Source organism: Molothrus aeneus, chromosome 3 (genome assembly GCF_037042795.1).
Source record: "Molothrus aeneus isolate 106 chromosome 3, BPBGC_Maene_1.0, whole genome shotgun sequence".
NCBI lineage: Eukaryota > Metazoa > Chordata > Aves > Passeriformes > Icteridae > Molothrus > Molothrus aeneus.
In genome coordinates, this window is record NC_089648.1 from 58,243,008 (window position 1) to 58,270,853 (window position 27,846).

The 27,846-nt window shown below is 36.9% G+C and overlaps 1 protein-coding gene across 1 annotated transcript in view; it reads right to left on the reverse strand.

Moving 5' to 3' along the window:
* Positions 1–698: 698 nt before the first annotated feature.
* ENPP1 (ectonucleotide pyrophosphatase/phosphodiesterase 1) overlaps positions 699–27,846 on the reverse strand; it is a 53,683-nt gene continuing 26,535 nt past the window's right edge. The window contains exons 7-25 of the mRNA XM_066547003.1: positions 25,266–25,345; positions 23,838–23,957; positions 22,580–22,689; positions 21,382–21,447; positions 21,002–21,074; positions 19,135–19,243; positions 17,856–17,987; positions 16,197–16,228; positions 14,826–14,953; positions 13,719–13,788; positions 11,672–11,759; positions 10,648–10,823; positions 10,106–10,157; positions 7,530–7,684; positions 6,081–6,216; positions 5,203–5,283; positions 3,996–4,128; positions 3,208–3,364; positions 699–2,377 (exon numbers count right to left, since the gene is read on the reverse strand). Coding sequence (XP_066403100.1) covers positions 2,210–2,377; positions 3,208–3,364; positions 3,996–4,128; positions 5,203–5,283; positions 6,081–6,216; positions 7,530–7,684; positions 10,106–10,157; positions 10,648–10,823; positions 11,672–11,759; positions 13,719–13,788; positions 14,826–14,953; positions 16,197–16,228; positions 17,856–17,987; positions 19,135–19,243; positions 21,002–21,074; positions 21,382–21,447; positions 22,580–22,689; positions 23,838–23,957; positions 25,266–25,345 — 2,066 coding nt within the window. The 3' untranslated portion in view covers positions 699–2,209. The remainder of the gene's footprint in view (positions 2,378–3,207; positions 3,365–3,995; positions 4,129–5,202; positions 5,284–6,080; positions 6,217–7,529; positions 7,685–10,105; positions 10,158–10,647; positions 10,824–11,671; positions 11,760–13,718; positions 13,789–14,825; positions 14,954–16,196; positions 16,229–17,855; positions 17,988–19,134; positions 19,244–21,001; positions 21,075–21,381; positions 21,448–22,579; positions 22,690–23,837; positions 23,958–25,265; positions 25,346–27,846) is intronic.

Consider the following 27,846-nt stretch of genomic DNA (forward strand, 5'->3'; position numbering starts at 1 on the left):
ACTGTAGGATGCTCCTTGGGTCCCATCAGGCTTCAAAAGGACAACCTAGTATCTGTCATCCTGGGGTAGGACTAGCCCCAGGACACCAGGACTAGCACCAGCATTTATTCATATGCTCTGACACCACCATTACAAATGTCTTTAAAAATCAAAGAAGAAATTAAATAAGCAGAAATATTTACACTTAACATTAAATGAGAATAAGTCTCTTCATTGTCAATTTGACTTGTCAATTTCTGGCAAAGGCACATTCCAAACCTCACTTAGCTCCTGCCCTGTCTTGATGACCATAATAGCTTTCACAACTGCTCTCCATTCCAAAATCAAAGGTCAAACCAGAAGTCACATGCTTGAAGACACACTGGTTCCATTTTTATCCAGGAGCTAGGCTGGCCCTGCCTCTGAATGGAAACTGGCATCACCTTAAGGTGTCAACATATCTATTTGTATTCAGGAGACAGTACCAGTTGTAAAAAACAACAACAACACCTTAATACCTTGACCATCTTTCTTCCTACCTACCTCTCCTAATAATAAATGTAACTAATGTTACAGATGGAGAAATTATCTTCAATTTATTGAGCAAAGAATGAAGCAACTCCCATTCCTCCCATTCCTTCTGCCCCCCTAAAAAAGTGAAATTGTGCTCTATAATTTTACCAGTTGGTAGCATTTGGTACAGAAAGGGTCACAAGCAGCATAGTACTTCTGATGGGTTTATTGGTCACAGGCAACATTACAAAGCAGTTACACTGAATAATGCTGTCACAGTTCTATCATAATGTGAGGTTGCTACAACACATTTAGATTTCACACAGTGAAACTACTTGATAAAAAAAAAATCATGCTTGTAACATAAGATCAAGAAAATATGCTTGGTTAAAAGAAAAAATGGTCCCAGAACTTCAGCCCACTCAAACTGAAGTTTATGGAAAAGCTTCCTCTGACTTCAGCAGGCTCTGAATCCAGCCTTCAACATGTCCTGGCCAAGTTATAAGGTCAAATGCCTCTCTGCTCAGTTACAGGCTCTTCATTCTTCTGACATACTTGTGCGTGATGTATTTTCTCCTTTTTAAATGAGAAGACCATAAATGTGAAATTGGCCATGCTGAATGTTATACATAAGAGAGCCAATTTTGGGTCATCCGCTTTAGAGTGTGGGAGAATTACAAAGGTGATAATATGTGTACTGGAAAAGGAGGGAGTTCCTACGTGCCTGAGTGCCTGTAGCAGCTGTTTTGTGTAGCCTGAAAGCTTCCAAGAAAGGTCATTACATGCTTCTTCAAAATTTGCATCTCTGACAGCATCTGCATTCAAAAATGGGATTTCAAAACCACAGCTGACAAAAACATGTACTAAACAGAGAAACACATTTTTACTTCAATAATGCAAAATTTTTCATCAAATCTAAGTTTAGCTTGAAGTAAGATAATTACTTCTGGGAGCTCAAACATATTCCTGATGTAAATTCTGCTCATTTTAAGGTGACTTGATGCATCCTACACCCACCTGTTCCAAGGATGCATGTACAACACGTGAACTGTGCATCCAATTCTCTGTCAGTGTTGGAGCCATCAGAGGGCAGCAACATGCTGAGGCTTCCCAGCCCACGGAACTCCTGTAGCCAGGCATCTCTTCCACGTGGGGGAAGGTTTAATTACTGGTCCTACTGACCCCAGTATAGCTTCTTACACCACAACGCTGCATTGTTTTATGACACCAAAAGCTCAGAGTGCAATTCACACTTCAAGGAAAACTGGAGTGAGAAGAGTGTTGTTGTTTAGATTTCAATGGTCACCAAGACTGCAGTTCTTTCCCAGAACGGTATTTGCTAATTGCCTGCATTTTGAAAGTAGAATGCTGATCATAAACTATGCTTTATAAAATTCTCCCTCTCCAGTGCATATCAAAGATAACATTTGTGTTCGTGTCTATGACTATGATGACCAAATGATCTTAGCATGATAATGGACATGGTTCCACCACATCCAAGTGGGAATGACAGGCGCTGCCATCCTGTGTCACAAGCATAGTCCATCAGGAGTCCCTGAGATACAAATATGGCACCCACTCTCCTCTCTACTGGCAATTTGGTCAAGAGTTCTCAATAAAAGTTCCAGCTTATTTTTTAAAAAAAGGTTTTGGTAATTAAAAAAATGTCTATTTACAAATCAGTTGTGACATGAATAAAAACCTTCCATAGGAAAAATCAGACTGTCTCAAAAGTTGGCAAATATGTTTTTAACTGTAAAATGTCAGATATTGGCTGTTTTCCATCTTGATAGAAGCTGAGTCCAGTAATTAATTCTATATCTCTGATCCGAGCTGTATGAAACTTCATTCTCTCTTCAACCCACATGGACTCAGACTTGCCATCCTATTGGGACACAGGAGGAAAAAAAAAAGGGGGCTGTAAAACTTCTTTTTTTCTCCTGAGATGCATTTAATCTACTAAAAAAAGACATTTTGATGTTTTATAAATGCAGAAATCAATAACTGTTGGCAAGCATCTAACAAACAGAGCATGCAAGGATTATACATAGTTAGAAGCTTGTCTGAATTTAGTTCTTGCTGTTCCCACCTCAAGTATACAAAACCTGTAGCTGCACCAGTTGGTGATAATGGGGAATGACAATTTATCTACCATCAGTATGATAAAAATATTCTGAGAACTGTGTCTGGCTCTAATTCCTTGCTGCAGGATTGGTCTACACACTTTCCACACTTTTTTTCTGGCGTATATGGAGTGTAGTTTTGTGTGTTCTCACCACAATGCCAAGGTACCTGAACTAGAAGCAACCAGTGCTCTTCAGAAACATCTGTGTTTTCTCCTTCTGGGAATGCATTTGGCCTTAGCACTGACCTTTTATTCTGGGTGACTCCTCTTAGAAGCTCTTAATCCTTCTCAGCTCTAGACTGAATAGTTGCATTACAGAAGTCTCTGTATGTATCACATTCATGCTCTCTGCATACTCTGACCCCACTTTGCTAGCTCTAAGCTTTGTTCTTTGAACAGATCTATTTTCCCATTTGATGATATTCACAGACTTTGACATAATTCTGTTTGCAAAAATATTGTCTTCTCTCTCAAGATGGGCATGTAGACTGTACCATTTTCAAAGGCTTTAACCAGTTAATTACTGATATCCAACAAAACAAACTCCAGCCCGACTTCAGAAGTTTATGAGGGCCAAACAGACTACTTACTGCACAGCTTTCACTGTTGTCTTCTCTGTGAGGTACAATGAAAGACAAGGCATCTAGAGAACCTTCACACTCCAGAGGAGTTTCAGAAGTATTTTTACAGCTAGTCAGCACAATGAAGAAGTGAGTTGGAACTAGAACTTCTGAATTACCACGGTATCTGAAATACAAAAGATCTCTCTGTAAATCCACCAAATCATACTTTCACAAAGATCAAATTACAACATTCAGCTATATTCAATTTTATCAATTCACCTATTTTGTCCAAGGAAAACTTAGGTCTGGAAGGAAAATTCCAAACCACTATTTTTTAAAATCAAGTTTGGCTTGTAGACTAAATAACAAGTTTGATGAGGTATAACAAATTGATTTGCCACAAAAATGTGTAAAACTCCAGAGGAGATGAAGAGTTCAGCCCAAGTCCAGGAACCTCTCTGCCTGCTAGCTTGAGGCAATTTTGCTAATTGGTGTAACCCACAACTTGTAGTAGAACACTGCCAGCTCAAGGAGTATCAACCATGTCAGCAGGGATAAGCCCTTCCTTGCCTTGTCCTCTGCTAGAGGCAATGGCAATGTCCTAAGTTTTCAGGCTGGTAGACATCATTCCACACACAACAGCTTCTCTTAAACTCTACCTTTAGTTTTAGGATGACACATTTTGAAGGTGCATTTTTCTCTTCAGGCTTGTTCCTTCTTTCTGAACTTTTGCGTGTCTTTCTGAAGAAGGATAATTACTAACAGACCAGTATTGGAGGAAAGAAACAAAGAATTCGAATGTGAAAGGTTCTCACCTTTTCAACTTTTCTGGGGTATCATAGAGCCCATCAGAGTCATAATCAAACACTGGACCACTGACTACATTGACACCATTCCTGGCTGCAGCATATTCAGGCAGGAGGTGTTGATGGAAGTAGTTCCATAACACTGAAACACAGTAATGGAATCAGGAAACAATCTTCACAATAGAAGCTGCTAATACAACTCTGCAGAGTATTCAGTGGAGTATAGACAGACATGATAAGCTAGGAAAACAAATTCTACAGGTGTTTGCTGTTGTTAAAGGTTGCATATAAGTGGGCAGCAGCATCCACTGCACCATGTCCTGACATATCTAATCTTGTGGGATCTCAGCACATCATTCCTGATGTTCAGAGATGCCAGGAGAACCCTTGGGGGTCTCGAAAATCCTGGAATGTTGCCAAGAGTGTCTGGTGGCTTGATTTTGATCCATCCACAGAAATAACAAGAGTTTGAGGACAAGAGAATCACTTTAGAGTATAAGGTGTAAAATAGACACATTTAGAAAGTGAAATATAGATTTTAAGGTTTTTTGGGTACAGGGGGGTTATGGAGACAAGATGGAGGGATCAGGGCGTGTCTTGTCCTTCTTCTTCCTTCTTCTTGTCCTCCATCTCCTGTGGTGATGTTGGCATTTGGGGATTGGTTTATGGTGAAGGTGCACTTGCCAACATGGGTGAAAAGCATTGGGAAATAAAGGTAAATATTGTGTACGTAGATATTAGTATAAAAAGACATGACCGCCCCGTGGGTGGTCAGAGAGTGCCTGTGACTGCTTGCAGATCAGACCTCTGTTGAGCAGACAGAAAATTTTGTAGATAAGAAATAATAAACAACCTGAAGACCGAAAAGCTGAAGAGTCCAGACTCATCCTTTAAAACGCGTGCCACCCAAGAACCACACTACTCGTGTCGGGGCAGAGACAGACAGCCGAACCCGACATAATCTATATAATATTTTAATTTACAATTAAGAATTGAACAGTACTCCATTACAAAACAGGATATCTCCTATTTTCCAGGAGAAGTACCACAGTTATCCTTCTTTTTCACCAGGAATATATTTATTTTCTCTCAGCCAACCATCTCATCTTCCCTCTCTCCCAGGAACCAGGGGTTATATGCATGGTTTAGAAGCCAGCACAACACCAGCAGTTTTCTATTCAACTATGGACATAAAATAGGCATACAAATAAAATACCTTTAAATTCAGGATACATTGGCACAATGTTGCTGGTAAGCAAGGCATCATAGTGAGGTTTCTTTGCATCTGTCATAAAATCTGAAACAAAAAAAGGTCAATTAATTTCACGGATTTTTTACTTTAAACTTGCATTTTCATGCTTTTAGTGATCAGTGTATTAACATTGGGATGGAGCTGACCTAACTTCATTTTCCAAAACTGGTGTGGGTGTAAGTGTCGACTTTCAGTACCTTCCAGATTCCACCTAAAATAAATAAATTTAGTAGCAGCAGCAATTACACTTGTCAGATATACAGTTGGCAAATTTCATGAGATTTAAAAATATCAGGATAGGCTTCTGAATTGTGGTGAGAGAAATAAAATTCATGAATGTCAGGCCAACTTTCCCTGACTGCAGAATCTAGGCTTAAATATAGGATTCTGTTGAAACTTTGCAAACTATGTTTGATGTGGATGTTTAAATAACCTGCTACTTGGTATTCAATGAGTAGAGTAAATAAAATACTTCCATATCAGGTCAGCAACAGTTCACAAACAATTTATCCATGTATACAGAGTGAATTTGCATTTTACCAGCTTGCTGGACTTTACTCAATGTCTATATGTCCTTCCCAGTTTCTTCTGTGAGACGCCACTTTAGAAGCATGATAAGTGCTTCAAAACTTCTGGGAAGTACTAAGTGACCTTGGACAACCCACCAACTGCTGAAGCATCTAAAGTGTTTTCCTTTCTCCTATGCTGAAGTGAACTGCAACAATTCAGCAACTACTGCTTTAATTCTGATTAGGTATCAAGAACACCTACAAAAGACTACACCTGCTACATTACAAACCATGTACATCAGACATACTATACAATGAAGACAAAGTACTTACTTGGAGGAGCAAGAAATCCGTAAGTTAGGCGAGGATGATTGTTGTAAAACAAACAGGTCTGGTTATGATTCTGTGAAATACGAACATCTTTATGTAAACAGTTGGAGGCAGCTCCTGTAGAAGAAATCCATTTGTCCTATTGAACAAGAAGAAAGTATCGTTGTGAAAGCTTACAATAAGTATCATTGTGAAAGCTTACAACTTACAATAATTCTCTTGGTATGAGGGACTGCAGAATTCTAAATATTTGGCTGCAGCTGCCTTTAAGAGTGTGAAGGACTTAATTAAGATGCAAGAATTGTTCCTCTTATGCCAGTGGAAAACAAGACCTCCCATCACTTCATATACCTTAGAAATGAACAGAACTGCAGCACTTTATTCAATTATTACATCTTCTAAAAGATAATCTAGAGGTCCTCATTTAAGACAACCTGATTTACTGACAGATAGACAGCCTCACATAATTGACAGATAGATGTGTGGGCCACTTGTTAAAGTAACTTGTTGCTTCATGCCACTACCCTCAAAATATTTAGGATCAAATAAATTTTCCCAAAGTTTAGCTAAATTTAATTATAAGTCATTATCTAAAACCTATGATTCCCAGATAATCAAATTTAAAATTATTCTCTACTATCCTAATTCCTTTTAAGCATGATCTGGCTTCTAAATTTTCTGTGAATGGGAAAGGCCAAATTGAAAAATCTTTCATTCATCAGATCAGTGCTCTACTCTGAATAGGTATATCTTAAGCATAGGGTTCAGGACCACAAAGACCAGCTTTATTTTCACTGATCTCTTTTTTTCCCCAGTCAGGATTATATTCTGAGAAAAGGATCATATCAGGGCATGAACAGTTCAAGATGGTCCTGAGATTACTTTTTTAAAAGGATCCTGCCACATTACAAACTGCTTTAAGACTATGAAACCCACATTGAGGCCAGTTTTAAGGACAGCACTGCTGTAGCACTGCTGTGGACTGCTATAGCAGAACTATGCTACCAGTGCATTCTCCTATATAGGTTTCTATACCAATGGCAATGGACTCCTCACTTCCCGGTGGATCTGCTCAATCTGCGGGCAAAACTGTTTCACTCTGAGAAATGGAATAGTCAAAGCCAATCCTTATTGGCATAGCAAACCTCACACAAATTTCCACTTTATATCTTATGTGGTTCAGCTTAGTTCCCTGGGAGATAATATCACAGACCCATTTCAACTGGAAAAAGACCTCTAAGATAATTGAGTCCAGTCATTGACTGACCATCACCTTGTCAACTAGACTATGGCACTAAGTGCCAAACCCAGTCCTTTCCTGAACACCTCTGCAGATGGTGAATCCACCAACACGGTGACTCTTATCATGAGCAGATATAAGAAGATTTCAGGAATAACTGACACTCTAGATTTTTACTTTTCAAGGCTGCTTCTAATCTTTCTTATACTTACATCTCTGCCAACAGTGTACGTGCTCCACAGAGCCATCCTGTAGTCCCTGCTGTACCCACTCACGTAGCGGTATTGGTAAAGGAGGCAGTAATTATGTTTTTTCTGCAGAACCCTGGGCCTTCCGTAGGGTAAATTAAGTTTCTCTGTCTTCTTAACTGCAACAAAAATAGTGCTTATTGCTTTTCAATTAATACTAGTTGTTAAATACCCTCCTCCTTTATACACCTAAGGCTGGCTTAATTTTCAATTGCCAAGCAAACAGAAGTCACAGAAATGGGATAAAAAATTTTCATTATTATATCAAAGGCATAGTTTCTATACTAGACAATAAATTAAGTGATGAAGTCATTAAAAATTATTTAAACTTGTACTACAAAACATGTGGAAAGCTTATGTACAAATTAAGCTTCTATTTGAACTAAAACCTTTTGCTGTTAAAAACAGAAGATAAATTCAAGTCGCAAGGTTAAAGTCTTAGTTGATTTTATGTTTCAATTTAAAAATGTGGAATCTGCTTTTATGTAACAGTTAGATGGGAGAGAAACCAATTCTGGTGATTTGAAATTACTATTTCAGTAGATACCACATCGTTGTATGTAAAAATGCATTTAAAAGACTAGGAAATACAGAGGTCTAAGTAAACAATACAGTGACATATTGGATTGGATTTTCAGCTGTGCAAGGGCTCACTATTTGCCTTTGAAAATTCAAGTATTTTCAATCATTACATGACTAAAATTATAAAGACGGTGTCAAAGTATATCATCCATTAAATAGGTCCTCACCATCCACAAATAATTATGCAGTTTTAAGGCAAGTGTATTACATGGGGAAAGAAATTGAGCAATAATGTGCAGGGTTTTTTCCACAGTACCAAAAAATGTGAAGATTATGACAGTTACTTCTCCACCCATGAGGGAAAAACAATTCATATTTTTTTCATTAAAGTAAAAATGCAGTTATAATTTTTTGTCCTTACAGACTGTCAAGTTGCGACAATCATGAGAGAACATGCAAACTGAAGTAACTAATAAACTCTATACAGTCTTAAGGCACTTCTAGGCTGTTTACTAGAATTCTTTCATCTGTGAAATGCTTTAATATCTGATTAGTTCTTAATCAATACAATTCATAATGAAATTATTACTGTTAAAACAGGGCTATACCAGGTCTCACTGATAATTCAAGACAAAATCCTACTGCTTCAAAAATGTAGGTTTAGAGCCTTAAGTTCCTGTTTCTACAAAAGAAAACTGAAATATGTTATTGTGTCTGGCCTTGTCAAGTTTCTTCAAAGCCAGGTAAACAAAGTCCTCAGAGATACTCAGAGTCTGTTTCAGCAAAACCCCCGGCACACTTTGGAGAAAACACATTGTACCATTATAACTGGATTTTATTTTGCTGCTCTCATGAGTGTTACAATACTGAAAGACTTACTTTAAAAGGGTTCTGGGACATGTTTTAAAATCATGACCTGTCATTAGTGGAAAAGATTCAAGAAAGCTCTATCCACTATTTGTTTCAGGACAAACTACACAAATCAACAGAAGCCTTGAATTAGCTCTGGATAAGCAGCAAATACTGGACCCTGCCAGTAAGTGTCATTTATGTCCAGTTCTCAACAATAGTGAGCTATAGTGCGGTGTTGCCAAATATAGAAAATAGATTTCATGAACACACACACACACACACACACACACACACACACACAAGGCAAGGTCTCTATCAGCCTATTTCTGGCAGCCTAATACTCTTGATATCATCTATCAAGGCATTAGCACCTGGGACTAGGTTCCATTTTGACTTACAGTTTTCATTATTTATGTGCTGTTTTACCTGTTTCTGTTACTTGTTTCAAAATAGTTTATTTTCTTTTATGACTCATGAGCACATCAACAGCCTTGCAAACTGCAGCTTAAACATGGCACGTGTATGTCCAATGAATGGAAATAAAGCATAAGTAAAAGAAGTAACAACTCAAGACCACATAAGAAACATGTAAAATACTCCTTATGCCTCATTAAAAGTATGCTGCCATTACAGGTATCATTATTTGCATTGATTTGCTATCGGGTAACAACACTTTTGCTTCCCATTCTGGAATGCTCATACAACACTTTTGCTTCCCATTCTGGAATGTTCATTACTTCAGTACTAGAGAAGTCATAAGTAACAGATAACACATATGCCATAAAGACACACATGTAAGGATACACATTTACCTGAGAACAAATGGTTCAGGAGGACTGTATTCAAAAACATGAGAATCATAGAATGGTACGGGCTGTAAGAGACCAAAAAGACCATCTAGTTTCAACCACCCGGTCAAGACCAGGGAAATCTTCCTCTAGACAAGGTTGTTCAAAGCCCCATCCAACCTAGCCTTTAACACTTCCAGGGGTGAGGCATCCACAAATTCTCCAGGCAGGAGCATAGTTCCAGCAAGTATTTCAAAGAATTTTCACATCATTTACTTGAGAGTTGCTCAGAAGTTTAAAAACATAAAATGTTTGATGACTAACAAGTTTTTGTTGTTGTTAGCTTTTTAATTTTATATTATTATTTGAAATTCTTACCTTCTGTATCAGTAAGATTTAAACGCTGATGAAAATCCCTTATTGGCAAGCCCTATAATTATAAAGGAAAAGCAGTGAGATTCTACAAAGCACATTATGAATTGGTACCACCCTTAAATGTAACTTCTGCCTTGCAAGTTATACATACACAGAACACATGTACTGGAGAGGAACTACAGGGAATTTGAAGTAACAAATTGGTTTTGCCACAAGCAAATCTACAGGCTTGAAAATCACAGTCCAAACACGATATTCACAGAACAGAAATTTCAGCATAATTAAGTGAGGCAAGCAAAAACTGAATGCTTCCCCCATCAAGCTTCTGTGGGTTTTTTCCAGGCTCTTCAGAGATTAATGTGACTTACATAAGTAATCTGCAAAAAATTAATACACAACTACAGGATAGCACTCATTAACCCCAAGCAAGAGTTGATTTTGAAACCAATAGTAAGGGACTGTAAAACTATCTGGAGAATGCAAAGTTTCAGTCTTTAAATACAACAGACTTCTGCCTCCACAACTTTAACCATTTTAGTGCTTACCCCTGTCCTGCAGGAGCAGCCAAGGCTCACTGAAAAGGCTCTTTCTCCCACCACAGAGCATTCAGAAGGATGACTGGTTTCTTTGGGATGGTGTGGGGTGTAAACAGGGTGCTTTAACAGATGGTTTAGGCGTCCATGAGTTCCATTGTTTGGGGCTGGCTTCACACCAAGCAAATCTATGAAAGAATTCAAGTGATATTAACAGGAGGAGAAAGCTTGTAATACACAGCCAATTATATTGTGCTTACCAGTATGGATGAGTCAAAGCTTCACTGCTTACTGCTTATAACACCCAAGAAGAAAAGCAATGTAACCTCTTTAAAAGGGGCCACACACATTCTTAGCTAGTGTTCAGGATGGTACTAGTCTTCTTGCAATGTTGAGCAAGTCGCTTGAATACAGCCACCAATCTCAAGCATTTGCAGTACTCTTAAGTATTTTCTGGATCAAACTCTTTGGTATACTTTTCTTCTCCCAGAAGCAGTATAGTTTCAAACCAGACAGGGAAGTAGGCAGGAAATAATGGAAAACAGGTGAGGACCTCAAGGGGAAAAAATGAACAGAAAGTGGTAGATCTAGTGACAGACTTATGGAGAAACCATGAAGTACAGAATGAAGAATGGAGACAGGAATAAGGAGTCACAGTAACATTGTGTTTGAAAGAGGAAGGAAAGGAGGTTTCCATTCATGATGATAGAGAGATTCTGAAGTAGCTATTTTTAGTAGTGGTGAGTCAAGCTCTGGTGCTCAAGTGAGCACCAGCTCTGGAAAAGCCAGAGGAATGCACAGTGGGACCAGTGAAAAAGAGATAGACAAGGTAGCCAGACCAGTAGATCCTAAACTGCTGTTAGTCATTTAGAGATGGCCCTTTCTCAGAAAAACAAACAGCTGATTTGTGAAAATAGCAGCAACTCTTAAGCATGAGTTTCTGAGGATGCTTAGCAATCTGTTATTAGAAGATTTACAATGCCCAAAAGATATTATACTTTACTGAACAAAACTGACGCCCATCCATTGTACTTACCACACATTAAATTGTATACTTCAATGTTTTCAAATGGATCAACTTGAGTACCAAACTTGAATCCTGGTCCAAAACCAATAAAGATAGCCTAGGATTTACAGAGAAAAGTATAGTGGAATTCTGTTTAAGACAAATTGAAATGAAAATTATCTTTATATTCAGAGGGCATTTTCTTCCAAGAACTTAATCTTGGAATCTTAACCTTTTTACCAACACAGTATGTATCAAGTCAAAAGCATGTGTTTTTCTTTTTTGAAAAAAGTAGATGTACAAGAATAATTTTTAAAAATAGTAGAAGAGTACTAGGAAACCCAATTCTGTCTCATTGTTGCCTTTAGCCATTTATGATGTCCCTTGCTCTTCTCTGCTTTTGAAGAAATTAAAAGGTATTTTCTTAAATGCTTTAAAAGAGTTAATGGAAATGTTGATCCAAAGTAACCATCACATATCACATCCTGTAAACAATTTGGAAGCTTTTAACATGGAGCTCTAAAAACATCTGTTGGTAGCAATGCTTTAAGTGGTTTAAGCAATGGTAGGACCGTAGGCTTCCATGCCTGGTTTGCAGCTGTTCCTTCTTGCACCACTTCCCAAGCTGTACTGGACCTGATCCAGGAATGCTGCCAGCTCAAAAACCTTTCCTTTTTTTTTCCTGCTGGCTCTTTTCCTTCTGGCTTAATTCCCCAACCTACTTTACACTGCAGCCACACAAATGTTACACCAGCATACTGCAGGGTTTGCAGCATGAACAAAGAGGAAAGGGCAACAAATGCTTAAGCTCAACTGCTGCCAAAAACATTGTTTTAAAACTTGTCCTCAGTTATTCAGCTTATTTTTAATGAAGATAAACAGATTGCACACATCTGTGGTATCAAGATACCAAATGAGTGATGGATGTTTTACACTGTATAGCATGCCCCTGGACAAGATCTCCAAGCTCTTTGTGAACAATGCAATTGTTGATTTCATAGCTGTGTGGCAAAAACAGAGGTTAAAACTCAACTCTTAAGTCCTTTCTTTGAGATCAAAGCATAACACAGGCATTATTTTGCAACTGTTGATACTAGAATCTGCAGGCTATTAATGTACTCAACCAGCCTAATTTGAACCAGATGAGGCAGGGACACGCTACTTCCTTTCTGTTGTTTTTGGTTACAGAGTATGAAATACTGTTATGCTGCTATAATGGTAGCCACAAAAAGGATAAATTATATCTGGTTTAGGACTTGTTAGGGGTGCTATGAACTGACAATCCCAAGTGTGGCAAAAAAGTTTGAATAGACTCAGTCTACTGAAAAAAATTTACACAGTCAAAATGCAGCAGAGAGAGATGGAGTACATATGGCACCACATGGCTTGCTGATTGCAACCCATTGCTAGAAACACTATCAGCAGGTTTTCCATAGTCAAATCAGGGAAGAAATATAAAGGGTAAATTGATGGGTAGGCAGCGTAAATTGATACAAGATTAAGACTTTTTTAAAAACAATTTGGTGCCAACATTATATAACTCTACAACATATGAAAAAAAAAGGCTTTTATGAATGAAAATGATTGAAAACAAGTTTCATGAGAAGACGTACAAAGTCCATGTAATACATGGATTTTTCTTTTAAAAGTGTTTACACATATTCACTGTAATAGTTCCAAGTACCTCACAATGGTTTGTGGATTTTAATCCTGAAAACAGAATTTTGAAATCAAGAATAGTGGCTTTCGTTTTATTGATAGCAGAAACTAAAGCAGAGGATAGGTTAAGTGACTTTCCAAAATTAGATGAAACTGAGGATCAGATTTCATGTTTTCCTATGATCTCTTCCCATTTCTCATTAAAGAAAAGTTCAAGACTCTCCTTATTTTTATGGGTTATCCAGCACATGACAGTATCAGTCCTATAAATGTTTTATTTCTTGAACAGCAGATGGAATAATATCACAGATCTTAAATCAATCAAACAAACCAACAAACAAACCTCAACACCCAGCAAACACAGCATTTGGAAACAGAGGAAACTAAAAATAAGAGCTAACATAAGTTTAAACCTTACCTGCATATTGGGGAAGCGATTGTCTGAGCCATGGAATCCACCTTTGCAGCTTTTAATCTCAAGTGGTTTTCTATTAAAAATACACAGTTTATATAACTCACAAATCACATCGGCATAAAGTACATTCAGTGATGACATATTTACTTCTCTGTTAAAAGATACTTAGAGGATTATCCATAGAGAATGAGAAGCCTTTAGTGCTTGGGAAGAGAATGCCTTTAAAATCAGAATAGTAATTTTCTCTGCAAATGTTACCCCTTTGGAATTTTCATGTGTCTATTAGAGTCATTTAAAGTCAAAGCACATGACATATGAAAAAAAAAAATTCATTTCAGGCTAACAGATTTTCATTTCACTGTCACTTGAGTAACAACTTTACAGTACTTTAAGTATATTCTCAATATTTTTATAATAAAAACAGTAATCTAATTTAGACCATTCAGATGAGAATCTTATAGTCTAATAAAAACAAACATCCAACCTGTTCTAGGTCCATACACACTATGTAAACACGCAGTTCTATCAACCCAAACCTGATTTGCACAACTTGCACATATCTATAGTGTTACACAAAAAGATTTATTGAAGAGGTGCACTGAAAAATTCTTCCATGATGAAAGCCCTGAAGTATAACTGTGGTGCTCAAAATTAATACCATTACAACAGATACCACTGTTCTGGGACTTGTAAATTCTTTAATCGAAACACATAAAGTAATGAACTACCATGGACTCAGTAAGTTCAATGACTTACAAGACTGATTTAACCTAGAAATTATTTACATGCTCAGCTTTCATGAACTCACTTTGGAAATTCCAACAGCATGGCAAGATGTGCTCAAACATCTGAGAGTGAGGACTTTAGTTTCTAACCTGCCACTACCTCCATACCCAGCAGGCAGAATATGAATAGCTGCCGGTTTAGAATTTAGCCTCTCCAGGCCAGCAAAACCTGCAGAAAAAAGCATGCATTGTTCCTTTGCAATGTCCTTTTGCTACAACAAATAAGAATATCACACTCTAACAGCTATCACTGAACTCTAAGCACTTGGAAGAGAAAACAATAAATTATTTGTTGTTCAGTTGGGTACTGAGAACTGAAACTTACCGAGCAAGCTGCCACTGGGAGTCTAAATAAAAGTGCAGCGGTTCAATCCGGTCATTATAGGAATAATGGAAACGCTTGGGCAGCAGCTGCTTCATATAAGCTTTGAAAGGCTGGTTTGGTTTTATGCACTGCAATGTTTAAATTAAAACATAAGGAAATTTTGGTGAAATGTGTACTTTATGTCATGCACAGTTCTTAAAAAGCACATCAATTGAAAATGATCTGTAATAACTTCCACTAAGAACAATGTAACTCCACCAGGTTTGGAGTCATAAGATCTGAGACATATGAATGAATACTTAAATCACAAATACTGACTGGATTTGGATTCAATAGCTATTAAAAGATATTTAATATTGCATTATGGACAAAACTTGCTTTTTTTTTCTTACAGCCTACAGTTGTATAGAACCAAACTGTACTGCATAGAATTAATAAAGAATTACACTAAGACATGAACATCATGATACTTTCACAAGTGATAAGAGATTGTCCAATGCAAAAAGTCTACAGTTCTGTAATAGAGAAGGTAACAGATATTTAGGATTTTTAGGCTGATCACACAGGGACAAATAAACTTTTTTATGAACCAAGATCCATTAATGATTTTAAAAAGGAAAAAAAACCAAAATCTCTACCGTAACATTGGAAATTTTCATTGAAGTCATCTATACAAACAGCATTGTTCTCACCAACAGCAGTGTTTGCACAAATGAGAGGCAAACAGATTACAGTGCAGGGATGAGAACAGAAGCCAGGGACAGAGCAAAAAAGCAAATTCGTTACACTGCAACTGACATCCCCCCCCAGAAAAATAAAATTCAATATCCTCTCTCAAAGCTGTTTATCAAAAAGGTGTGAGCACGAAAATCCTGCGTGTGTCCTGGCAATAGAGCTGAGCTTTACACTGACGTGGCCCTCAGCTACTATGGTCCAGATACACAAGTTCTCCAGTTGGAAGAAAAACACAATACACATAATACAATACAGGGAAATGAACACAAAGCTTTAGTTAATGCACAACCCAATAGCTGCATGTCACCTTATTCAAATTTCACCTTCCCCTGTGTGGAACTACTTTTGTTATTGTGGCTGTTTACCAAAGGTCACACACAAAATCCGTTAGGTTGGGAAAGACCTCTGAGATCATCAAGTACAACTATGACTAAACATCACCCTGTCGACTAGAAAAAATTCTTCCAGATGTCCAACCTAAACCTCCCTGGTGCAGTATAAGATTATGTCCCCTCATCCTGTCACTGAATCAAAGTACATATAGTATGTAAGTTGCCCAGCAAACAGCTAATGCTATAAAATACTTGTAAATGTCAACAGAAATTAAGCTAGAGCAACAAATAAAACAACCCTTACCGTGAGGTTTCTGACAATGCCTTCATAATTAACTGGAAGAATCATATGTAAGTATTAGTCACCTAAGTTTAAAAAGATCAGATGTAAAATGAAAACATTCCCATCACGTAATACAAATTATAAGTTTCAATAAATTTCTGGGCGTAAGAAATTATTTTTTCAGAGTGAAAACCATATAGAGAAAGATAATTCCTAAACTGTCAAGCTATTGCTTTTATAAAATTTCAGTTCGCCCTCTCTTCCCTTTGATTACTTATTTACAGCTTTAAGTTGAAACTATATTAGTTAAACTTTAGTTAAATTTATGAGTTAAAAGTTAACTATACTTGCATTTAAACTATATTAGCCACAATTAGAAAAATAAACCAAGAAGTAAGTTTTCAGAAAAAAAGCAACTAAAGGCTGTGTTAATCAAGGTGAATTTTTCTTTGCTAATAAGCCTTTAAACAAAAAGACACAAATGCAACTACCAGGACAGCAGTTTTGTTTAGCAGCTATCCTTAGAAAGAAAGCCAAGCACCAGCTGGCTAAGTTTCAGACTCTTAGGCTTAAGCCAAAAGGGACCATTACATCATGTAGCTTGGCATTTTGTGTAACACAGGACCAACTACATTTCACAGTTCTCTGTCCTGACTCTGATCTCCAACACTTGACTCAAGTACCTAAAGGATTACCCTGGCAGTAGAACCATTCATAATTCCTGCACAGATACACACCATGCTACAAAGACAGCTATGCTCCTTCATTGTAACAGAGCACATGTCCAAAGGAGGAGATGCGCCACTTCTCTTCTTCCTGAACTTCTCCAGGGAGAACCTGACACTGCATTTGACTCCCACGTTCTCCAAGTAAACATTTAAAACAGTTTAGAACAGCATCAAGCAGTGAAGTAAATAGACAAAGTCACTGGGGTTGAGGTCTACAAGTCTTAAAGGGCACAGAGAACAATAATCTCAACAGAAAAAAACCCAACCTACCCTCAAAAAAATGCTATGAAACATGAAGAAAGCTCCTGCACTCAACATTAAAAAGTACTAAAAATTGTAGGGATTAAATGTTTGCCTAAAATAAGACTGCTTAACAAATCAGAGTTTAAAATCTGTAAGTATTCATTGATTTTTTACTCCATTTTATTATTTACGTTTACTTGCAGCTTACCCAATTACTGAGTCAGGCCATTAGGCCAATTTTTTATAACTAGGAAACAGAATACTCAAAATAATATATAAATGATAGTAACAATTTAACATTTCTCTAAGACAGAAATTTTGCAAATTTATGCAAAACTTAATAAATTAGGAAATGAGGTGAGACATGCAGGAAGGATTTTTGGGCTGTCTTGTGCACGGGTGATCTTATTCGAAGGAATGCCATTCACAAGGCAGGAGGCATTTGCAGTTGGTAATTCTGAGGCAGCCCATAAATGTTTTCATGTATTTAAATGTGGAATTCAAATATACTTTCAGACTTGGAAAGTCAAATGATCTTGAAAAACACAAGTGCACACGCTACTCAGTATTTCCTCTTCATCATTGTCCAGACTGTAGCTAAGTGGCATGCACTCAGGTTTACTAATGGAATATGCGGATCCTATGCTTGTATTTGAAAAGTACAAAAACATATAACCCAATAACGAAAGTTAGTTTAGCAACTACATACAAGAGAAATACTCATCTGGAACATTATTAGGTCTTAGGCGAGCTGCAGGACCGGGTACAACTATGAAATCTTGGACATCGTCGAGATAGCTGTTCAGATATGCTGTTTTTCTGCAGCTCCCTACTTCCATCCCTGTAAAGGAAATACATTTTCTTTGAAAATGGGAATATCAGTGTAGAGTCACCTTGCTAAGGAGACATGTAACTTTAGTTGTAGAAGTCAGAAATGTCATTTCTCTGGTGTTTTTATCAGCAATTCCAAAGCATCTGACCCAAGAAGACCATAATACTCATGCATAGAAGATAAAAAACCAAGCACAGATAAACACTATCAGCCAATTCCTCAGCTGAGAAAGACTCTCCAATTTAATAAATAGACAAACTTTCTTCTCTAAAGGGAAAAGAGCTCTTATGAGCCTAAGAACAGGAGTAATGGTCAGACCAAATAATTCAGCCCAGTATCCTACCTAATAATGTTCAGTACCTATCTAAAGAAATAACCAATAGGCACAGAATTATTGACTGGTCTTTCTTCCTGTGCTCTTTATCAATTTTCAGAAAGGGGCTTCGAGTTGTTTATTGCATTTAAACTCCTACTTTAAATAATTCCTGGCAGGTTTACGCTCGATTAATGTCATAATTTTTATAAGCCTGTACAGATATTTGCCTTGCATCATTCCCTGTGGCAAAGAGCTTTGCAAGTCAATTTTGTGCTGCATGAAAGAGTGGTTATATTTCATTTGTCAAGAAAAGAAGTAGAAAAAATGCTTAAATATGTAACTTATAGAAATAATTCCAGATATACAGAAAAGCTAGACAAATAAATCAGAGTTTCATATTCACAGTCCTCTAATAACATATAAAGGAACTGATAATAAAAAGGAAGATATAGCTTGTCTTTTCAGTTCCTCAGCAATTTGTAAACTGTTGCTGTGCAGTGTAGTTAAAAGACAGAAGAAAATTAAATCTATTTTTTTACAGTTCACATTTTTTATTCTATTTCTTTTATCATCTGGTAATAGTCACAAAAGGAATTAGAAATAAAATATGAAAATTACTTAATTCCTTCCTATGTCCTCCACTTCTTTACCCCTTCATAAAATAGTCTGACTCTCTCGCACACTGATTATCTGTCATATCATCTTGATAATATAAAACATATTTTATAGGTATTACTTGCTTTGTTAACCTTGCCAGAAACATATAAGTATAAATTCAGAATATTACTTTATAAAGACAGTTCTTCAAAGTTCTGATATATTTTATAAAGTCAAATTTACCATGATCTGATATAAAAATAATGTTCAGGCATTTATGCAAGTTCATTTGCTTTAGACCATCCATCAGCATCCCTACTATTTTGTCCACTCTCTGTAATGCCATAATGACCTGCAGGACAAAAATAGGAATGTAAAGTAAGTGTTAAAATTACTGTTAAATATATCTAAACAAAAAAGAGAGCCTGCAGACTGCATATCACCTGCACTGTTCAGAGTTACCTCTGCCTACAGAAGATTGGCTGTATCTACACTATACAGCACTTAGCCAAATTTTTTTTCTGCACACTGCACCATGACACAGCTACACATTTCTTTGTGCTATTTCAGTTGCAGATGCTTTAAAAAAGAAAGGAAAAAAAAACCCAAACAAAAGCATCAAACAAAAAACACCTCACAGATTATAACCAGTGAGGGTGGTTTTAAAGTATGAAATTGAGGATGCTTGTTGCATTGTGCTTGGGCACAACCAAGGACAGCAGGGAATGACAAAGAATGCAGATACTGATGTACCGGATAGAATAGAGGAAGCCAAGCCTGCAATACCTTTCCTCAAAATGCCTGTTGAGAATTGGAGCAAACTATCCTTGAAGTTGTGCTCTGAGACTAATATCCAGTCAAACTACTTTAAAGAAACTGAAAAAGCTAAACAATGAACTACACTGTCTAGCAGTGTACGCAGTCTACACAGTCTAGCACTGTACACAGTCTACACTGTCTACACTGTCTACACAGTCTAGCACTGCTTGTGATCAGGGGTCTGGGGCCCTAGCTCACTTACAGAGATACAGCACTGGAGCTACTTTTGAATACTTGCGAGGTTAAAAAAAAAAGTGTTTTCCAATGAAGTCATTCTGTCACCTCTCTAAATTACTAGTACAAGCTGTCTTGCTTTGTATCATAGAAGAAGAGATGCTTCTGCAGGGACTATATGCAAATCCTCAGGTTCCTTCTTTCCAGAGTATTCCTGACATACAGAACTTTAGATCCACTAATTAAGCAAAGGAAAAGGTAACCAATTTAATCATGTTCCCATACTGCAGTTCTAATTATGTCTGCTACTTCCTTACACCAATAGCAACTACCCACAGCTCAAGAGGAATTGGCAAGAGCTTTTTTACTCTTGTCACCAATGAGGCTAAATACTTACTTATGATGCCTAAACTCCCTGACTGTTCAAGATGGGATAAATTTACAAAGGTCCTGAATTTCCAAGAACTTTTTCCTTTCAATTTTTCACTTTCATATTTTAAAATGTAAAGTTGTTCAGTACTTTTTAAGACAGAAGCAGTCCCAAAGACTTCTTACTTATATAATAAATCACAGACAGTGATGAGGCCAGTGTTCCTTTTACCTGTCTCTTTCTGAGAAGGCATAAATTATAACTGCAGAGAGATAAAGCCAAAATCCATCTAACCTTAGTTTAGAGACTGGGGGGAAATTAATGACAATTGTACACGAATACGTCACCACCACAACTTGGACATTGTTATGCAAACCTCTGTTCTTGCTAAATTGAAATTATACAAATATTCTGTTCCCATTCCCCTCCCCTGCCAAAAATCAACATGAACCATTAGTAAGTAGGAGCAGATAAAAGAACATACAAGACATACCCAAACATACATTGGTAATTTAAAAGTTAGTGAAATAAAGAAAATAAAAATGAGGCATACTAAATAGCCTATTATTATATGCTTTATGTCAATGTTAATCATGGATGGACTGTCTACTTGCAATTTTTTTCCTAAAAAGCATACTTCACATGATCTCAGTTAACCTAACATGAATTATGGAACTTATAGAGTCAGAGCAAATTGTCAAGCTTTAAAAAAAAAAAAAAAAAAAAAGAAACTACAAAACTACTTACTCCACTGCTTACTGGTCCAAACTTATGGCCCGAGGAATCTGGTTCTTCTAAATACAGAGTGTAAAAGTGTGGTCTATATCAAACGGTACCAAAAATGTAATATTTTACATACATGTTGAAACAGTTTGAAGAGATTATATTTCAACAATGGAGATCACATATTGGAAACAATGCTGTCATTCAGAGGAAAAATACATTAAACTGAAAGATGCAACTTAACTTAAAAAGTCTTCAGTCATAGAAACAAGTTTGCCCTAAATAATATTTTAACATTTTTAAAATAAAGCAAAAGATATTGTTTAAAACAGAAATTGTGTTTACAAAGTAATTCATTGCAGTACCACTCAAACAGGAATTCACACTCACAAATGTATACGTACCTTTCATCTTCAGGTAGCTGCAGCCAGCGAAGGACAGTCACCACTCTTTCTTCAAAGGGGATTGAGCTGCATCAAAATAATACAATATCAACTAACCATGTGTTTCCAAGAGCTAAATCTTTTAGCCAAACATTACCAAAAATCACTGTACTTTAGCAGAAAAAAAAAATCATTACAGACTTTTTAGTAGGATACAAATTCATCTATCTTAATTGCCTGACTCTACAGGAGTTTATGGCCTGATCTGAATCTCCCTTAAATACTGATTAGAATAATGCTTATTCTAGTAGTGCTTATCCTTATTATACAAAGCAAATAATTGGCTTCAAGGTGCAAAGTCACATGTAGGCTTTTATTTCTATATTATGTTTTGAAAAATTGCTAGTTTAGGAGTAGGGTTGGGTTGAATAAGTTTTTCATACTATGTTACAAAGTAGATCTTTGCATCAATTACTGAAGTAAACCAACAATAAGCACGTTGACTTTTAACAACATGAGGCAACCACAAAGTAAGTATTCAGTGTTTAACACAAGTTCAAGTAACAGTGCATCATCAGTTCCTAGGGAAGAAAACATAGGCAGCAAATCAAGAATCAAAAATTCCATCCTGTTGGAAGGGTGTAAGAAGAGAAAATGATCTTAAGATAGAAATGAAAAGCCTGATTTCTTGGGCAAGATTTGAGATTATTAAATAAATGGTGATAAACATTTTCATTAAGCAGAAAATGTTTAATTGCAGTGAAGAGCAATCGCTGACAAAAATATGAATGCTTTAATATTTTCAAATCTGCAATGAAAATAATTTTTAATTGGAACAGCTTACCACAGTCAACAGTAAAACTTTAGTTTCCATTGACAATATCACATCAAAGCCTGATCCATTCACTCATGAGAAGTGAAATAGTCTACACCAGCCACAAAAGGTTTGTATAAATAGAAAGAGTAAAGAACTAGAGCTTCAAAGCTGGTTATGCTTAAAGTTGATTTTTACACATTAAAACATTTCTTGAGGAATGAAAAGATAATTAAACAAAGGTTCTACACTATACTGAAACAAAGTTAATTGGATCCTAGCCTTTTTTCCCCATTGTACAAAATTATTTAGAAAAGTAGGGGAAAAAGGTATGTTTTCTCTGGCATCTGTCCCACTGCAATCGTTAAAGTCAAATATTCTTCCAAGAGAAAGGTGTTTACATACCTATTGTATATTTCATACAGGTTTGGAAAGGTTCCATTCACTGCTACATCAGACCCAGGCCAGAAGAAGGTCCCTGCTTTCAGCCCTTGGTACATGGCTGTGAGCCAAATCTGCCAGAGAACATTCACCATGGTTAGCACCCATCACCGAACCAGCTGAGAGCCTGCCAGGCCCATGGCCCCTCACCAACTCCACACCCTTCAGCGAGATCAGAACCCAATCATTCCACAGAGCACTCCAGTCCATCCTGCCTGTCATCACTATCTGCAGCCCATCTACACCTTGTAGGCTGATTCCTTGTGGCAAACACTCACATCCCTGGTGCTGCAATGCCACGGAGAGCCAGGACAGAGGTAGGAACCATTAGCAGAAATGCAATGATGGAACCATGGCTGAACACCAGGAAGGGGAAATGTCTCAGAAAACAGTGACAAAAGAAGGGGTGGGAATATTCCAAGGACATATTACCCACATACTCTTGACATACAGAAACAGCATTTTGGTCAGTTCTTTTGATTTTACTGCTGCTCTCATGGTTTACAGATTTATGCCTTCTGCATCTTTCCTGCCTAACTCATACATCACTCTATTCTCAGTGGACTGCAAGTTCTACACCTGTGTGTTCTCTCCTCAAGGAAAAAAAGAACAACCAAATGAAAACAAACAAACAAAACAAGCAACAACAACAATAAACCAAACAACAACAACAAAAAAACCCAGTCTTCCCCACACACTAAATATTTACATCTCGTCCCTTGCTATTCTTTAGGTAGCGCTCACTAAAATTTTTCCATGCCACTTCATTTTCATGGTGATGTCATCAGTTTTGCCATAGGTGTATGATTGAGCTGAGACGATTTCTTTTAAAACCACATCTTTGGACTTAGAAGAAATTTAAGCAGACCATAAACCTTTACTAGTGCTTCTTATTACTCAATCTTATTGGTCTGTTGATTTCCTCACAGAAGTTTAACTGCAAGCCCACTCATAAAAACAGATGAAAATCTGGTAGCTATATTAGCTATTTTAGGTCAGAATTCTCCTTAGGGAAAATTCCGTTAAGTTCAACAAAAGCTGTTACATTTTGTTTCATTTGTTATTTTTTGGCTCTAGTACAGCAATTCCTAGTGGTGCTGAGTAACGCTTCTTGGCTGACTTAGAATTACCCCCTGTCCTCTTTCAACATCACTATGCATCCAAGCCATATTAAGTAACATAACAGGATGATGTACATTCTCAGAAGGGTGTTAATACTTACAGGCTGGCCTTGGTACCACTGTGGGTTAAACTTCTCCTCACTTTTAAGGGTGAAGGATGCGTTTCTTTTGGGGTCATACATCTTGTTATCAATTATACCATGAGATTCAGGATACAGCCCCTGTAATTGAGAGTATGCCTTGTTGCAATGCTCTAAAGAAAAAGAACCTTCCAGCTACTCAGACATATCCTTTAGACAAATATATCCATTGAATAGTCACTCTGCTGGTGACTTCTACTCCACCAGTAGCTCAGGACCCAAATTTAGCAGCATCATCTCTCATTGCATCCAAGCCCTCCTTTCCAACCCTTATTTGCTTCTCAGTGAGATTTAAAAAATATTAGGCACTGTCCTTTGGGATCAAACTGAAAGACACTGCTTGAATTCACACATTTGTTGTATCTTTAGTACCAAAGATAAAGCAATTACCTACGCTAAACCTCAATCACATGAGCAAAAGCTCTAGTTCTAGAAAATCATTACAAGAGCAGTCAAAGAAGTGCAGGCACCAGGTCTTGGGTAGTTTTAGCAGACTTTGTGCTCTGTCTTTAATCAGACGAGCTCCTTTTTACATTTATAAGGAATAAAACACCACCACCATTAGGACCTTGCTACTTTTCACAAGAATGAGGAGTGGAGATAAACCTCTGCGCTGTACACCTCACATGGCTGCTGGTCATGGTTACTGACTGTTAGCTGCATATTCAGTCATGGAGATTTGTGAGGATTGCACAATTAAGCACCTCATTCCTGACCTTGTGCTCCTACCAAAGGTCTTGACAAACTGGGAAGATAAGAAAGCGCAGATCCTAGTATTTGATAGAATTTTAGTTGTGGCATGATGAAACTAAAAAGGATGTATGTCCTGGATTCCAACCCTGCATTTGTGTTGAAAACCTCAATTTTTCTTTTTCCTCCTACATGCAAGAGGTGTCAAATTTACAAGATCAGCTTTGTGACATTTCTATGCAGGCTTAGGTACAGTCCATCACACAGAGCCAATATCAGCATGATACTCAAATCTTTCCTCTCATTTCATACCCTTCTTTTCATCATGCCAGGCTACCTTAATGAAGTGGAATAAGGTTGGCAACTTAAAGCAGTTAGGCTGCTCCCACTCCAAGAGTGGAAACCGCAATTTAGTGCAAATATTTACACAAATAAAGTTGTAAAGTGATGTGAAGTTTTGGCTATATGGGATTTTTCACAGCTACTCTTGGAAGGACTGGATTTACTAACATTAGATCTGGCCACTTAGTTGCAGTGTTATATAATAGCTGTTAACCTAAGTTACATAAATATAATACATCATTTTTCCTATTCTGAAGGGAAAGCAAATTATTTTAATAACACATCAAAATATACTATTCCCTTGGAGAAAACTTGATAATGAACAGTAGTGGAAACATATTATACAAGAATTCTTACTGTGACAATGGAGTAATGGTTGGGAAAGGTTTTTGAAGGATACACTGGTCTCAGACTGGAAGTGTATGTTCCACATTTCTCTAGAGGAAGTAACAAAGAAAATTCAGCAAAATTACTGAAAAAAATAACTTGCAAGTTTCTCTCATGACAATGTATAGCTATTAAAAAAAAAAACCAAAACCATAATATATTTCCAGAAAGTTTTCACTCTTCAAAATTGTGGACTTAATACTTAAGTTTTCTTCCCATATTAATTTACAACCTGACTAAAAGCCTATTAACACAAATTTTATATATGTCTAATGTCTGACTGCAATGGTCACATGAGCAAAACCTACAGCCTTTGTGAAAAGCATGTACAGATAAGAATCAAAAATGAAAGAAATCACACTCTCCAAAGTTGCCCTGGTATGCAGTAAATGCAGTCTGCAGCTTGAGACCAACCAGACACTTAACCCTGGGTGCTCCCAGAGGAGAGGTGAAGTGGCCACTGACACAGTGGTGCCTGGCTCTCTAAGCCATCTGTCAAATGATTGCTTGTTTTGCAGTCTTCCTTTCTTGTTTGTGGGGCTTTTAAAATATAAAAAATAAGCTCTTATTCTAGGATGAATGTCAAAGTTTTCTTTATCTCAATATACAAATCATATGGCTTTAGGGAGATTAGTATACAGTATTTGCTAGTATGAAGAGGCATTAGCAAGGCCAAAGCAACTGGGCAAGCCTTATTTAAGGGATCTAAATTTTCATCAGCAAATGTGTGGGCCCCAATTTTCAGGAAGAAAAGAAATGTTTTTATGACAACTTAAAAAATACCAAAACTGTTTCAACAGATGCTAAAGAACCAAAACTAATGACCCTATAAGAAGAACATCACTGCATCATCTTTACTGACTCTGGGTAATTATATATAATATAAATAGAATAGAAATTAAAGGCTTCATAACATAGGAAGTGTTGCATCAAGGCACTTTGAACTCATTGGATTGGGGCTTCAATTAGATTTCAGTTGAAATACTATATTTCAGCTAATCAGGATAAAAGAAGCCAGGCCAGAAAAATATATCCTTTCAAGTCATACAGGCACCACCTCCCACATTTGTGTTCTGTAAGTAACTAAAAATCACTTGCATCTTCTTTTATTACTGGAAAACACCTAGCACATTTCAACTACTTCCAAATCTGTTGTTGATACTGTTTTCCAAAATCTTAGTTTTTTGATGCGGGTGTCTGGGGAGGTTGTTTTTTTTTTTTTCTTTTGTTTTGTTTTCCCTTGCTTTTTAAAGTAATAGAGAAACACTCTTAAAAAGTTTTGCCAAAAATCCAAGGGAGTTTTTGCTAGGACTTTCCATCAGAGATATCATTATTCTTTTTGTCTCGTTGGCTTTGTTAAAGATGTTTTAAGACAAAAGGATCATTTATCTAAAAGTTAAAATATCACTGCATAATTGTATATGAAAATGTCTTCTCTGAACACCACATGCTCACAGCAAGACTATGCCTTGCTTCACTAAAATCCCTCAGCTCCATGCTGAACTGTTCATCTTTCAAATAGCAGGGAGAGCAAACATATAACAAAACATGGTAGAAGTGAAATTATGATAGTCTTACAGGCATCTACTCTGACAGATTTCTCCAAGGAGACACCAGAATATCGCTGTAAGCACGGCTGAATTAACAGGACCAAATAATGGCAATATTTTTATCTACTGGAATTCTGCACTTATCATCAAACGCTTTAAAGATGAAAATCCAGGCATTTAGCATGGTTCTAATTTAACACAGAATCAGGCAGTCCCATAAGTTAGTGAATGTGAGTAGCTGTTCACTGCTTTGTAAATGCTGTCATTCTCAAACTCTTTTTGAAAATTTAATAGTCCTATAAATGGACAGCTATGAACTCCAAAATTATTTAATACAATTTTTCAGCAATAGTCAAGCAATTTATTCACTATTGTTACCTGCCTACACAGAGGAATAGATTTCATTACCCTTTTCTGACCGGTGAAGTCCTACAGGAGTATTTACTCACTCATAGAGAAGTTTATTTTTACAATATGACTGCTTCCACCATTTTTGGACACATGGAACATAAAGCACATAAGAGATTTGAAGCCACAGGCCCTCAGAGTGGATGTACACCTCAGTGACACCAAGTTTCACTAATGAGAATATTTTTCTCTTACTAAAGAAAATTTGCTTTATCTGAGTATTTCACCAATTTTTTACTATGAGGGAAAAAAGAAGAAAACTGAAGATCCCATAGCACATTGTATAGCAAAGGCCTCCTAGCATATTACCAAAAAATGATCCACAGTACTTTAGAACCGTAAGCATAATGCAGAATTAATACTTGCCCCCAGACTGGGGCAAGTATTTTGTTGGATATAAAACATGTATTATTAGGCATTCTGGTATAAGAATCTTTTAAAAATACACGGTTTGACCATCAAAAACCTTGTTGCTGTGGAGACGTGAAATGACTTTGATGAAATACAAATATATTTGTATTTCTTAGTGGTCAGAATTTGTCATGGGCTCAGTGCAAAGAGAGCAAGTTAATTATAGAAGTCAATGAGAGAAG